Source organism: Delphinus delphis, chromosome 1 (genome assembly GCF_949987515.2).
Source record: "Delphinus delphis chromosome 1, mDelDel1.2, whole genome shotgun sequence".
NCBI lineage: Eukaryota > Metazoa > Chordata > Mammalia > Artiodactyla > Delphinidae > Delphinus > Delphinus delphis.
This window is the reverse complement of record NC_082683.1, coordinates 26,391,424-26,406,776: the sequence shown is the minus strand read 5'-3', so window position 1 is coordinate 26,406,776 and position 15,353 is coordinate 26,391,424. Positions and strand designations below refer to the sequence as shown.

The window sequence follows — 15,353 nt, the reverse complement described above, 5'->3', positions numbered from 1 at the left end:
AGCTGAGCTCCTGGTACCACAAGTATTTAGAATCCCGTCACGGCAAAGGAGGAAGCCCTGGAACAGAGGAGAGTCTAGACTCAGACCCATGGCCGAGGTTTCAGACCCGTTGAGAGAGAGAGCCTGGGTTATCCAGGCACAGGCATCTTCATTCAGGTACTTATGAGCTCTATGAGAAGGGTCAGGCATGGCCCAGGCAGTGGGGCTACCAGAGTGAAGAGGACCTGCCCCCATGCTCATGAAAGTCATGTTCTAGCTGGGGAGAGGAGTAGTAAACAAATAAATAAAGTATAGACTGTAATAAATGCTAAGGAAGAAAGAAGCAGAGCATTTTGATAGAACATGGAAGAGGCTACTTTAGGTAGGTGGCGGGATAATTGAGGGTCCATTTGGAAAAAATAATGAACCAATAAACCCAACAAATGAAACTACACAACTGCTGAGAAAATATTAACGTTTTGCTTTTTTTTTTTTTTTTTTTTTTTTTTTTTTTGCGGTACGCGGGCCTCTCACTGTTGTGGCCTCTTCCATTGCGGAGCACAGGCTCCAGACACGCAGGCTCAGTGGCCATGGCTCACGGGCCCAACCACTCCGCAGCATGTGGGATCTTCCCGGACCGGGGCACAAACCCGTGTCCCCTGCATCGGCAGGCGGACTCTCAACCACTGCGCCACCAGGGAAGCCCTAAAGCTTTGCTTTTTAATCATACAGGAAGAAGAGGGTTTGCCCAAGCGTACCATGACATCCAATATCCTTAAAGGAAAATATTAACATTTGATTACATAGAATGAGTAACTTCTATACCAAAAAAGACACCATAAACAAAATTTCAAGGAAAAAGAGATACCAGCTGCTGGGAGAAAATGTCAGCAACAAATATGTAAAAGAGAAATAAAAATATATAAAGATAATAAATAAAAATTATAATGTGTGAACAGAATTTAAAAAGACAAATAACTCAAGCTGGGTAAAGGATGTGAAGATATACAAATGACCAATAAATATATGCAGAGATACGCAACCTTACTGAATTATCTAAATTTAAAACACTAGTGAGATTCCATTTCGGTTTAGCAGACGGGCAAGTATTTTAATATAGAATATATTTACATTGTAATATCTGATGTTGGTAAGGTGAAGTTTAAAGAGAACAGTCATATGAATACTGTTCAGGGGGAATGTAAATTGACACAATCACTTAAGAGAATAACTGAGCAGGATTTATCAACAACTTTAAATATATTGTATACCCGTCCCCCCGACCAAAGTATTCCTACCAGCCAACTGAAATATTAACATAAATGTGAAACACTGCATAAAGATGGGAATGTTCCTTGCAGTCATATGTGAAATAGTGAAATATAGCAATATTTCCTGTACATTTCTACAGGAAAAAAATGAAGTAGATGTATATCTCCATTATATAGTATTAAGTGAAGAAAGTTACATAAAACTATGTAAAATATAGTCCCATGGCGGAGGCGGGGGGGAATGTATGTGTGCACATTGAAAAAAATCTGGAAGTATTTGCACCAAACCTAATATCAAGTGGAAAGTTCTAGAGAACAGATTGGTTTGTGTGAGAGAGACTTCTTAAAAATTCAGGACATCTGTATATTGTTAGCCTTTTTCTGCCTTGAGCATATCTTATTTTTATAATTTTAAAAGACATTTTTAAAAGGATATAGTGATAAATGGATTGGATCCTGGAACAGAAAAAGGGCATCAGTGGAAACACTGGTGAAATCCAAATCAACGGGAGTTGAGTTCATAGTAATGTACCATGTTGGTTTCTTAGTTGTGACAAATGTACCAGGGAAATGGAAGGCATTGACAATGGCAGAAGTGGTCAGGGGTCTATAAGAATTCTCTGTATTATCTTTGCAACGTTTCTGTAAGCCTAAAATTAATCTGAAATAAAAAATTGATTAGGAGAGAGAGAGACAGAGAGACAGGCTGGTATCCAAGTTCTGCTCTGGGAAGTGGAGGTGTAGGCTCACCCTTGCCCCCACTGCAGCTGGACCAGTTTCCCGAAGATCCTGCCATAACCCCTGACCTTTATTTCCCACACACACACCTTTTTTAAGACTTAAATTTTTAGAGCAGGCTTACGTTCACAGCAAAGCTGAAAGTACAGAGATTTCCCATTCACCCCCTTGCCCCACACCTGCACAGCTTCCCCCATTATAAGCATCTCCCATCAGATTGGTACATTTGTTAGACCTGATGAATCTACATTCATTGACACATCATTATCACCAAGAAGCCATCGTTTATATTAGGGTTTGCTCTTCGTGCCCATATTCTATAGGTTTGAACAAATGTGGAATGACATGTATCCATTATTACAGTATCATAAGAGTATTTCCACTCCCCTAAAAATCCTGTGTGCTCTACCAGTTTATCCCCTCTCCCTGATCTAGCCTCTGGCAATCACTGACCTTTTTACTATTTCCATAGTTTTGCCTTTTTCAGAATGTTACATACTTGGAATCATACAGTATGTAGCCTTTTCAGAATGGCTTCTATCACTTAGTAATATGGATTTAAGGTTCCTCTATGTCTTTTCAAGGCTTGATAGTTCATATCTTTTTAGCACTGAATAATATTCCATTGTTGGATGTACCACAGTTTATTTATCCATTCATCTACTGAAGGACATCCTGGTTGCTTCCAAGTTTTGGCAATTATGAGTAAAGCAGCTATAAACATCTGTGTGCAGGGTTTTGCGTGGAAATCAGTTTTCAACTCCTTTGGGTAAATACCGACGAGCACAGTTTCTGGATCGTATGGTAAGAGTGTGTTTAGTTTTGTGAGAAACTGCCTAACTGTGTTCGCAAGTGGCTGGACCATCTTGCGTTCGCACCAGCAGTGATGAGAGTCCCTGTTGCTCCACATCGTCATCCGCATTTGGTGCTGTTCTGAATTCTAGCCATTCTAATGAGTGTACACTGGTATCTTACTGCTTTTTTCATTTGCATTTCCTCGATGACATAGGATGTGGGACGCCTTTTCACATGCTTATGTGTCATTTGCATATCTTCTTTAGTGAGGTATCTGGTAAATGTTAGCCCATTTTTTAATCATGTTATTTGTTTTCTTACTGTTGAGTTTTGAGAATTCTTTGTGTAGAATTGGCTCTCCATATCTGCACGTTCAGGATCCACCGATTCAACCTACCTCAGATGGAAAATATTTGAAAACAATCCACAAAGTTCCAAAGAGCAAACTTGAATTGGCCATGCACAGGCAACTATCTACATAGCATTTACATTATATTTACAACTATTTACATAGCATTAACATTGTATTAAGTATTATAAGTAATCTAAAAATTATTTAAAGCATACAGGAGGGTGTTCTTTGCAGATACCAGGCCATTCTGTATGAGGAATTTGAGCACCCTCAGATTTTGGTATCTTGTTATCTTTTGCAGAGCAGCAATGTTTCTTTTTAATGAAGTCCAGCTTATCACCTGTTTTCTTCATGGATTGTACCTTTGGTATTGTATCTAATAAGTTATCACTATACCCAAGGGCATCTGAGTTTTCCCTTATGTGATCTTCTAGGAGTTTTATAGTTTTACGTTTACATTTAGGTCTGCGATCTGTTTCGAGTTAATTTTTGTGAAGGGTATAAAGTCTGTGTCTAGATTCATTTCTGCATGTGGATGTCCAGTAGTTTCAGCACCATTTGTTGAAAAGACTATCTTTGCTCCTTTGTTAAAGATCAATTGACTATATTAATATGAATCCATTTCTGGACTTTTGATTTATTTGTGTTATTTCACTGATATCACACTATCTTGATTACTATAGCTTTATAGTGAGTCTTGACATTAGGTAGTGTCAGTTCTCCAGATGTGTTCTCTTCAGTGTTGTGCTGGCTCTTCTAGATCTCTTGCCTCTCCATAGAAACTTTAGAGTCAGTCTGTCAATATCCACAAAATACCTTGCTGGGCTTTGGACCGAGTATTTGTTTTTTTACCTCTATCCTTTATCCCCAGATCCTGCCTTCTCAGCATCCCCGTCCAGCTAGAATGATAGGGATAGGGGCTCAGGAGTGAGGCCTGGGGACTGCCGTGTAGAGTTGAGGAGATGGGCGGGGTTTTACAGTGGCAACAGGAAACTCCACGATAATAAACAGGATGCCCAAAATCTACCCTCCCTCACCCTTGTTCCCATTTTCTAGTGACCTCCAATGGGTGGAGCAGGCTGGATGGAAATTGAGAGGATAATTCTCTCGAATCCTCTTCCTTCCTGCAAGTCTGTCTTAGGTGTATGACTTTGCCTGACCGGAAGCCCCTGGAAAGAAGGGGCTGAGCCCCGAGTGACCACCTGCTTCTTCTCTCCGTTCAGACTCCACTTCCTGGTCTTTGACACAGAGGAGCTGCACGACGTGTTGCGCATCTGGGATGGGCCTGTGGAGAATGGGGTTCTGCTGAAGGAGCTCAGCGGCCCGGCCCTGCCCAAGGACCTGCACAGCACCTTCAGCTTGGTCGTTCTGCAGTTCAGCACCGACTTCTTCACCAGCAAGCAGGGTTTTGCCATTCAGTTCTCAGGTCTGTGCCCACCTTCCGCCAGCCTCCATCCATCAATCCTGCCGTAACCCCCCTTCCTCCTCCCGCAAGTCCCTTCTTTCCTCCATCTCTCCACTCGGGTAAAGATATTTGTTGAGCATGTGCTCTGTGCCTGGTCCGTGGGTAGTGCTTGTTCCGATATCTGCGCCGAGCTTACTCTGAGGGGAGGGGAGACAGGTAGGTGAATAAACACTGACATACAAATCAGCAAGTATCTGGAGGGAGAAACGTGAGCTATAATGGTCACCTTGGAGCATCAAGGAAGATGTTCCAGGAAAGGTGATGCCCAAGCTCCAACCGGAAGGGCGAGTAGAAGTTACAGGAGAAAAGACAGTATTTCAAGGAGGGCACAGTCAACTGTGACGTGGATTTCGAGTTGCCATGGAGTTGGACTTGGAGGATTCGTGGGTCCTTATTAGATGAGAAAGAGAGAGAAGGGCATCCTGGGTGCAACGAGCGTGTGAATGTGTGAGAGGCAGGATGACGGGCTCTGGAAGTGGAGGGTTGTCCACTGTGGCTGAAACGTGGAGAGGGGGGAGGGAGGCAGGGGAGGGACAGCTGACACTGGCTTGGAGCACAGTCACAGAAGAGCTGAGCTGACATGTCACACACTCTTGTTCTTAGTCTGGTGCACGTCTCAGGAAGGACCGGAAGCCAAATACGAGTCATCTAAATTCAATTAATTAAGTGCTGCGGTAGCCAGCTATGGAGCAGCGTGACAGCGGGCTACCAAAAATGGGCAATGCTCAAACATCCAAGTCCCAGTACTGGCTCGTTTCTATGATTGGTCCTGCCTCTCCCTGCGATGCATCATCTCATCTCCTCTGAAGTGCCTCTTCCATCACTCATCTCCCTGCACGAGTGACTCTGCCTCGGTCTATGCTTATGTTTATTATACAGCAGCTGTCTTCATTACCATCTCCTTACTCCACTGTGTGTATGTGAGAGGGGGGTTTCCATGGTGATGCCAGAGCGAGGCTGTGTGGCACCTGGGCCATGGCTTTGCCTCCACACTCTCACCTGGTAGGTGTGTCAGCTAAGGGTGGTTGGGTATAGCTCCAGCACCAGGAAGGCTGCAGTGGCATTACAGAGCCTACTTCTAGCTCTTTCCTGCCTCTGTCTTCCCCATGGAGACGAGCATTTAGCAGCATGTGTGGCAAATGAGGGTCTCCAGGATCATGTTCCTGTGTACTCATGAACCTGCCCACTTAACGCTCATGCAGGCTGCCGGCCTCTCGAGGAATAGCTCCTTGTGGAGTTCATTGGGAGTCTTCTGACTGGAAATCCCCGCACCCATTCACCCATGGAGAGGGTCCCCGGGAACCAGTGAGTAACATTGAACTCACCTAAGGTTAGGGTCCCACTGCGGGGCGACAAGAGAGTCATTTTAGATAAGCATTTCCCAACATCTGTTCCCAGGAGTTCCATGGACAATTAATCGGTATTTAAAGGAAAAGGAAGTCTGTGTGGTCACGTCATGTCAGGAAGGTGCTTAGGTTGAGGCAGACCTAAAGAGGTTCTCTGTCGTTCGGAGCCTCCGAGAACATTTGTTCTGCTAATGCAGACGCATTAGGAAGGGGTCTGGTAGGTCACAATTCTCAAACATATTTCATCATGGATGACTTTTTTCTAGGCCCTCTCAAGAGACTAGCATTTCATGGAACAAACTTTGGAGACTGCTGGGATAAGCAATAGAAGGCTCTCCCAGCAGTAAGGAGAGTAGAACGCTGAAGAGACAGCTCAGTCCACTCGCTGCGGGAGGAGAATTGGGAATAATTAAGCGAGACACGTATTTTCTCTGTGCTCAAGCTGATGGGTATGGCTTTTAAAAAAGGAAAAAAAAAAAAAGAAGAGCCCATCATCGTACCGGCAAATTCCCCCGTGGATTTGCATTATCTGACCTCCAATGTGTCCTTGCAGTTGCCACGTGGGACAGAGTCCCTGGGCGCTCTGGTGAGCCGGGCCTTCGCCCAGCAGCTTCAGCTGATTTCTCATGCATTGCCCAACTCGTAGAAGCCCTGTCGTCCTTCAGGGTTCATCTCAGATGCCACTTCTTCCTAAGCTCCCCATTCAGAACAAACTGCTGTCGCCGATAGCACCCCCAGCACTCAACTTCTATTTCTTCAGCACGTTGCCAGTTCCAGGCACCTGGCCTCGCCTGGGAGCTGGCCACCTATTTGCCAGCTCACAGGAAGCTCTTAGAGGGGAGGGGCCACCTCATGCCCATCAGACTCCCGCACAGCGTGTGTATGCAGCAGGAGCTCACTCACCGCTTACTGGACCACTGGGCACAGGAAGGCTTGAACAAATGAAAGGGTGTTTTTCTCTAACACAAGAGTTGCTTTGGGCAAGCCACCCTGAACATCACTTAGGCCTACAGACAGGGGAGTGGGCAAAACTACCTGGCCTGGTGTGCTGGTGTACCCGAGGTTTGGAAAAGGTCACCTTCCCTGTTGCTGTCATCGCTTAGCAAATACCAGCACTACTCTAGGGAAGAGAGAACGGCTCACCCCATGTTAACATTATAGTGTGTGTTTGACGGGGGATTGTACAGAAATGCCAGGGACGGTTAGTGCAGGCTTGGCTTTATTGAGTAAACATGACTGTGTAACATCTAACATCCTGTGTGTACTACGCGGATCTGGCCTCTCCCTGGAGGCTTTGCCAAGCAGCTCACATTCAGTAGCATTAAAGGGAGAAAGTGAGAACGAAGAAAGGTGAGCGGGAGCAAAGAAGGAGAGGAAGGCGTAACCACTGCCATCTATAGAGCCGACACCACCCTAAACTCTCTACAACGTTATCTCTTATAATTTTCACAAAAACCACAAAGTACAGGCATCATCATTAATCCATGTTGCAGATGTGGGCTCTGAGGCCCAGAAAGGTTTCTCATTCAAGGTCATCTAGTTAGTAAGTAGCAGAGCCTGGGTCAAAACACCTGTGTCTGATTCCCAGACCTAGGCCCTTAATCATCACACCCCACTGCCTCCCCTATAAATAATCTTTCTGAGTGTGGTCACAACAGTGAGCTATTTTTCTTCCAAGGAATCATTTACATGTGTACGCTGTAAAGCTAGAGATGAAAGCTAAGTCTGTTTTTAATTGGGTGGTAAGAAGATTGGTTCTTGTTTGACTTTATAAATTCAGTAAGTATCTGATGGTGATAGTTTGTTCATTTATTTATTCACCCAAGAAATATTTACCGAACACCACTGTGTGCCAGATACCACTCTAGGCCCTGGAGATACAGTTGAGATCAAAACAGCCAAGGTCTCTATTCCTGTAGAGATGCACAAGTGATCTACAGTAAAGAGGCAAACACATGAACTAGCAAGATGATTACAGATGGTGTTATGAAGAGAACAAAACAGGATAATGTGACAAATTTGATGGAAGGGGGTTAAGGGATGAGCCCAGAAGGTGACCAAAGAGGCCTGTATGAGAAGAGGATATTGGAGCTGAAAACTAAATGACAGGATGGAGCTGGCATGGGAAGATGCATGGCAAGAGCATTCCAGGCAGAAGGGCCAGCAGGTGCAAAGGCCCCTGGGCGCAGGGATGGGGGAAGATGGAGGGGGCTAAGCTGGCTGTATTGGAAGGAGATTTTACCAGTGTGCCTGGAGCATAGTGATAGCAGATCATTGAGGGTGTTAATGATTTAAAGCTGGATCAAAGCAAAGGGTAGGTTTAAAATGTGATCTCAAAAGAGGAGAGTGTGAGAGACCATAAACCAGGGGTGGGTAAGCTTTTTCCGTGAAAGTACAGGTGGTAAATCTTTTTCTGTGCAAGTCCAGGCTTTGTGGACCACATGATCTCTGTCATAACAACTCCACTCTGCTGTCGGAGCATGAAAGCAGCTGTAGACAATATGTAAACAAGTGAGCATGCCTGTGTTCCAATAAAACTTTATTTGTAAGAACAGGCACAGAGCCAGATTTGGCTGTGGGCCTCGGTTTGTTGCATACTGTCTTAGCCGTTACTGGGTGTAAGGTATTAGATACTCCAACTCCCGACTCGTCCGTGCAATCCTAGATGGTATAATTAGGGCTGTTAGTGTATACAGTTGCCCTGGGCTTTTCCACCGAAGTCATCCTAAAAGCAGAGGAGAGTGAATGTATATCCCCAGGAGATCTGAGGGATGTAGGAAGCATAAAATCTCTTTGAGGCTTCCTGGTTTGCTTAAGAACTAATGTGAATCTTACCTTCTACTCCATAATAAATTCATTTGTCTTAGTGTAAAAGTTATTTTTCCCAGAATTTCTGAGAAAAACTGCCAGAATTTCTGAGAAAAACAAGCCAATGAACATTATGGGTCCTGTGTCCTCCAGAACCTCCTGTCCCTGGGGCCTGCCAACCACAGTCTGTGAATGATGACACAGGCGGGGGCCGCGGAGGCAGCTGCCTCAGAATCTTTTCTCTGGAGTTCCTGTTGTACCATTGCCTTTGGTGTGTTTTCTCATGCTGCATTTTGTCCATTTGTTCCCTCAGTTGTGCTTTGATTATTTATTCCTCCCTTCCATCATTCATTTGATGTTTGCTCTTAAAACACCTTCTCTGTATTATGCTGTCTGGTATTAGACTACAAACATCTCCCAAATTCCTGAGTTTTTAGAATTTTTAATACACCCCAACTATTTATACTTATTTTGAACTCTACTTCGCCACTTGCTACAAACACCAGAATTCTCTCGGGTTTCAGTCTGATGAGTTGTTGGTGGTTTGCCATACAAGGGAGAACATGACCTTCACCCGACCTTAGTAACTCCAAGCATCTTCTCAACCACTGCTCAGCATTCAGGCAGGACAACTCCCAAACTCCTTTGCAGACCTTTCTGGTTGAATATTGGAGTTTATGCTTCATTACCTTGTCACTCCCTCATACGGACCGTGTTAGCTACATTTTGCAAAATTGCAAAGCTAATCTTTGTAATAAGGCTTGTATCGTTATAACAAGTTGAACTCAGTCCTACAGTCATAGCGGTGCAGTCATGCTTAACTCATAGTATAGTATCCCAGGACAGGTGGATGATGGTAATGGTGAGGGTACCAGTAGAATAAGTGATGGTCACAAGTAGTGGTGGAGGTGGTGACAGTAATGGGTGTGAGAACGGAGATGGTGGCGCTGTTGCTCCTGCTGTTACACCGGCGGGAGGTAATGGAGATTCCAGCAGTGGCCCTGGTGATGGACGTGGTGATGTCAGTGAGGGTGGTGAGCCAGGAGCCTCACTGTCTGGCAGACACCTAGGCAACCCCACTTCCTCCTCTGTTTTCTTATCCCAGTGTCCACAGCAACATCATGCAATGACCCTGGGGTCCCCCAGAATGGGAGCCGGAGTGGCGACAGTTGGGAAGCCGGTGACTCCACGGTGTTCCAGTGTGACCCCGGCTATGCGCTGCAGGGAAGTGCAGAGATCAGCTGTGTGAAGATCGAGAACAGATTCTTCTGGCAGCCCAGCCCACCAACGTGCATCGGTACAAAGCAGCTGCAGTGTGAACCCTCCCCTCTGGTCCCACCACTTGTGTGCTCCAGACCTCCTACCCACTTAAGTGGCAGCTGCATCTTGAGCCTGGCCAGGAGAGTCAGAAGAGCTGAAGGTCGCAGAAAACTCAAAGTCTACTCTGCTTCGCGTGTCTATGTGTACACACACTCACTCGCATTCACACACCCACACTCTACACACTATGAATCCTTCACTCTCCAAAATGGTCCCAAAGATTTTTAAGCCAGGTGTGCCTGTCCCTCTTCTCCTGACCCAGACCCTATAGATTGGAAGGAGGACTGTGGATCACCTCAGGTAGCAAGGGTCTTCAGGTTCTGAAATGACCCTTCTATTACCTGGAGCGCTAGAAGGGCAGCCACAGACCTGGAGGTAAAGGAAAGACCTTTGCTCTTCCTCTTGGCAAGGAAATTATTGGTTGCCTGGGTTTTGGTTCTCCAGATCTGTCCTTAGTCCTTAAATCTCCCCATTTGCCAGATGAAGCAGTGGAGGCTCTGTGATGTGTCCAAGGTTATGCAGCTCGTAAGGGTTGGTGCCTGAGGAATCGATCCTGCTCCCCAGTTCCTTAAGGCTGGGAGGAGGAAGGAACTTGAAGGGAGAGGAGGACAGGAAAGAAAGAAATTGATGGAAACAAACGTTCCAGGGGCTCACGTCCACATGGCTCTTTTCCTCAGGCAAACTACTGAGTGCAGTTCTCTGCTGTATCAGCGATGGCTCTTAGAAGAGACCAGTAGTCGTGGAGTCCTTACTGTGTGCAACTGGACATTTACTTACACACCCTCACTTAACTTTCCCTGCAGCTCTCTGTAATGAGTACCGTTCCCTCATTTCACAGTAGAGGAGACTGAAGCTTAGGCGACTTTGAGGATCTTGCCTCAAATCCCAGAGCCGGGATTTGGCAGAGTCAAGAGTCACACCCACATCAGTCTGAATGCAAAGCTTTTCATTTTCCTACCTCCCACCCTGATTCCCACCCCAGAGATGGGCTCAGGGGACTTCCTGAGATGCACCCCAGCATTGCCCACCCCGGCGACGCCCTGCACCTCTTTGCACACAGACTCAGGGGAGGCGCTGTCCAGGCATCTGAGGACTGGCCTTTGCTGGGCATGCTCTGAGGCGTGGTGTTGACACTAAGTCCTGTCCCTCGGTGGCAATGAGGAGTCACATGGGTATGTGTGGTTGGATCTCCGTGAATGTACTGCAGACAGGAAGGCGAGACCTGGGTTTCAGAGCAATCTCAGTTCTCAACTATGTGCTGTGATACGTTGAGAGAGTATAGGATATTGAAGAAGACAGATCCAGGTTCAGTTCCTGGCTCTGCCATTTACTAGTTCAGTAGCCTTGGGGAGATTGCTTCAACTCTCTGACCCAGTAAACGGGCAGCCAGCAGAGCGGAGAGGTTAATTCAGCTTTCGTTACCCACTCTTCTGCGCTCGGCGTGGGGAGATGTTCCTCGCAACTAAGTGAACACCTGCCTGTCCTCTCAAACGGTCTGGAAATCCCAGTGACAAGCCCCTAATTTCCAGCTCCCTTGGCAGTCTGCCAGGACAGTCTGGCTGGTCTTCATCCCCCTTCATTATAGGGAGGAAGCAAAGGGCGATAACAAATGTTCATGGAGCGTCATCCCCATGACAGGTGCTGGGATAGACGTTGTACCTACGTATTCACAAGTGAAATCACTGTGCGTAAGTTTAGAGCTTGGGTTCTGGATTCCAGCTGCCTGGGTTCGAGTCCCGCTTTACCGTGACAAACTGTGTAGCCTTAGACAAATCACTTCATCTCCCTGTGCCTCATTTTCCTGCCCTGTAAAACAGGGAAGATAATAGTACCTATCTCGTGGGGTTGTTTTTTGGGGTTTTTTGTTTGTTTGTTTTGTTTGTTTGTTTTTTTAAATTAAAACCTGTACACTTTTTAATTTTATTTTATTTATTTATGGCTGTGTTGGGTCTTCGTTTCTGTGCGAGGGCTTTCTCTAGTTGTGGCAAGTGCGGGCCACTCTTCATCGCGGTGCGCGGGCCTCTCACTATCACGGCCTCTCCCGTTGCGGAGCACAGGCTCCAGACGCGCAGGCCCAGCAGCCATGGCTCACGGGCCTAGTTGCTCCGCGGCATGTGGGATCTTCCCGGACCGGGGCTCGAGCCCATGTCCCCTGCATTAGCAGGCAGACTGTCAACCACTGCGCCACCAGGGAAGCCCACATGGGGTTGTTTTGAGAATTGAATAAGACAATGCCGTAAAGCACTTAGAACCATGCCTGGTTCATAGTAAACGTTGTGTATGTTAGAGGCCATTATCGTCATTATTCTTTCTCTTTTTTTTTTTATTTTATAGATTAGATAACAGAGGCTCAGAGAGGTGGGATGGTCTTGAGCAGAGTCACAGTTAGGAGGTAGCCGGGTCAAAACTGGAACCCAGGACTGTGTAACGTCGAAATCGTTGGTCTTTTTCACAACTCTCACCTGTCGGCACAGCCTGCCCGCTTTTTAACCGCCTGGAATGATCACCTGTTCCCATTCCAACCTGGGCAACGTGGTTTGTAAGGTCAAGCCTGGGCCTGAGGATGGAGCCTGGCTTCTCCTTCTAACTCAGTGGGGAGCAGACCAGGCCTGACGGTGGGGCGAGGGGGCGCCAGTGCCCAGGATTGGAAGGGAGGCCTGGCTTCTGGTCCAGCTTGGTTGAGTACCCGCTGAAAGGATGGGGTGCCACTGGGATGTCACCCAGGCCTCATTTAGTCTCCTGCAGCTCAGTTGTCCTGCTGGCCAGTGCCTGGGCCTAGAAGGGGAAGGGGGACTTTGTGCCCCTCTGCCAGCCCCGCCCAAGCAGCGGGACCTGTCTGTCCTGTGGGTGAAGCAGCCCAGGAGTCCAGCCAGGGCCTTGAAGACAACTGGCAGAGGGCGGTGAGGCCCACGCCGGGGTCCTGAGTGGGAAGCGGATGCCTGACTGTCCGATACTGGGGAGCATCTGTCAGGGAGCTGGGCCAGGGCGGGGGCCACGAACCCAAACACACGGAGGGCACTTTGGGGGTTGGCAGAAGACTAACGAGAGCAGTTTTGAAACACCCAGATTCACCCCACCTGTGGCAGCTTAAGGGAAGGAACCCCTGGGCTGTAAAGGCAGGTCGTGCCTAGCAGCCCTTGCCCGAATGGAGGCATCATTGGGAAGATGCCGCGGTAGCTGGACCTGCTGCCATGACTGGGCTTCCTACTCTCACTGGCTGCGTCACTGTGTTTCTAGCCCAGACTCGGTAGGGCCACTCTGTGGACTGCACTGTGTGGTCTTGCTTTGTTAAGTCCAATGTTTTATCCTTATCAGGCAGGCCTCTAGTCTGTCCCATCCATCCAAACCATCTTGTCTAGAGAGGGTTCAGTGGAGAAGAAGTGAGTGAGATACAAGGCAGACCACACTCGAGGGACCATCCTCGCTCCTAGAATCTCTTCTCCTGGGGCCCCGCCCCTGCCAGCTTGCAGGGAGGGACAGCCCTCTCCCCTCCCACTGCGGCCAACGATTCCGAGGAAGTGCAGAAGAATGGGGAAGTGACGGACTTTGGGACCAGGCAGATGTGGGTCTGAGTCTCAGAGTGCCTCTGGGCAAGTTCCTTAACCTCTCTGAGCCTCAGTTTCCTCCTTTCTGAGTCAGGAAGAATAATCCATGGCTCAGCAAGTTGTTATGAGACAGAAATGAGATAATGGATCTGAAATGCTGTACATGTGTCTGACACTTAATAGGTGTGTCCACTTGAGTGTTTCTGGTACTCAAGTTGGTACTTGAGATATATTCTCCACAGAAAAAACCCCACACTACTCAGGACGCCTCGGGCTTTGTGTTCAGCCACGTTAGGGCTTTAATGGCCTGGTCTGAAGACCTACCATCTTGTAAAGAGACCCTGCTGGGGATTGATCCAGCCCTGTAACCTCACCCCGAGTAAAAGCTACACTGAGGCAATAAAGCTCAGCCCTGGGACGAGCAAACGGCCACTCTAAAGTTCAGTCCTGGATGTACCCTTGGCTCCCACCTCCATGTCCATTCCTGTGGGCTCACCATTTGCCTAAAGTACCGCCAACCTCCATTGCTGCCCTGAGGTTTTCAGACCAAGCCATGTTTAGAGTGTCAGCCATCTTTTCCTGTTAGCGGCCCCATACACCCCCAGCCTCTACTTTATCAGACCCTCATGCTATGGAGCAATAACCCAGCCATTTGGGGGAGACCCTGATTCAGGATCTGGGAAGTACCCCCAGAGGGCTTTGGATGAATCGCTTGCTGTATCCCTGGCCACCTCCCCACTCCCTGCCCCTAGAAAGGCCCGTCATCTCAGGGGAGGGGGACCACTGTGGACTAATTGGGGTTTTGTAATATCTCCGTACAACAGAGGAACACGTGATCTCTTGGACAAAGGCCTTTGAGAAAATTGGAAGGTATCTACAGCCCTAAGAGCACTGGCAGTGTAGGAGGCCAGGCACACTTGGCAGGTACACGATTGCTTTCCGCTCCTCCTGACATTAAGTGCGCTGGGACTCATGGTGAATACCCACAAAGCTCGCCCAGAGACAGGGTGTGAGGCCCTGGAAGTAGACCGTGTATTTCATATCTAAAAGCCTAGTGATGGCTCTATATATTGACTATGTACGGTATGCCAAGTGCTTTAACAGACATCTCTAAAACCTTTACAACTACCCCCATGAAAGAGGTATTATCTGTGCAATAGAGGAAGGACACTGAGGTCCAGAGAGGTTAGGTAAATTCCCTAAGATCACACAGCCGGGAAGTGGCAGAGCCAGGTACTTTGGTTTTGCTTTTTAATAACAGCATGGTGAAATTCCCATATCATAAAATTAACCATTGAAAAATGAACAGTTCAGTGACATTTAGTACATTGACAATGTTGTACAAGCACCTCCTCTATCCTGTTCCAAACATCTCCATCACTTGAAGGTGAAACCTCATGCCCATTGCAATCCACCCTCCCCTGGGCCCCTGGAGCCAAGTTCTAATTTAGGTGTATCAGACTCAGTCCCTCCTCTACCAATACCCATTGAAAGGTGACCAGGTGAAGGGGACAGTCTCACCCTCATCTTCCTCTCTCTTCAGCTCCCTGCGGGGGAGACCTGACGGGACCATCGGGAGTCATCCTGTCACCAAATTACCCAGAACCCTACCCACCAGGCAAGGAGTGCGACTGGAAGGTGACCGTCTCTCCAGACTACGTCATCGCCCTGGTATTTAACATGTATGTACCTTTCCCCCCGGTGGGAGATGGAGGGTTCAGAGCAGCGAGGGGT

At 47.5% G+C, this 15,353-nt stretch overlaps 1 protein-coding gene across 1 annotated transcript in view; it reads left to right on the top strand.

Moving 5' to 3' along the window:
* The window catches only part of CSMD2 (CUB and Sushi multiple domains 2), a 667,671-nt gene that overhangs the window by 501,944 nt on the left and 150,374 nt on the right, over positions 1–15,353 (top strand). Inside the window, 3 exon segments of the mRNA XM_060018797.1 lie at positions 4,359–4,561; positions 9,860–10,051; positions 15,163–15,301. Coding sequence (XP_059874780.1) covers positions 4,359–4,561; positions 9,860–10,051; positions 15,163–15,301 — 534 coding nt within the window.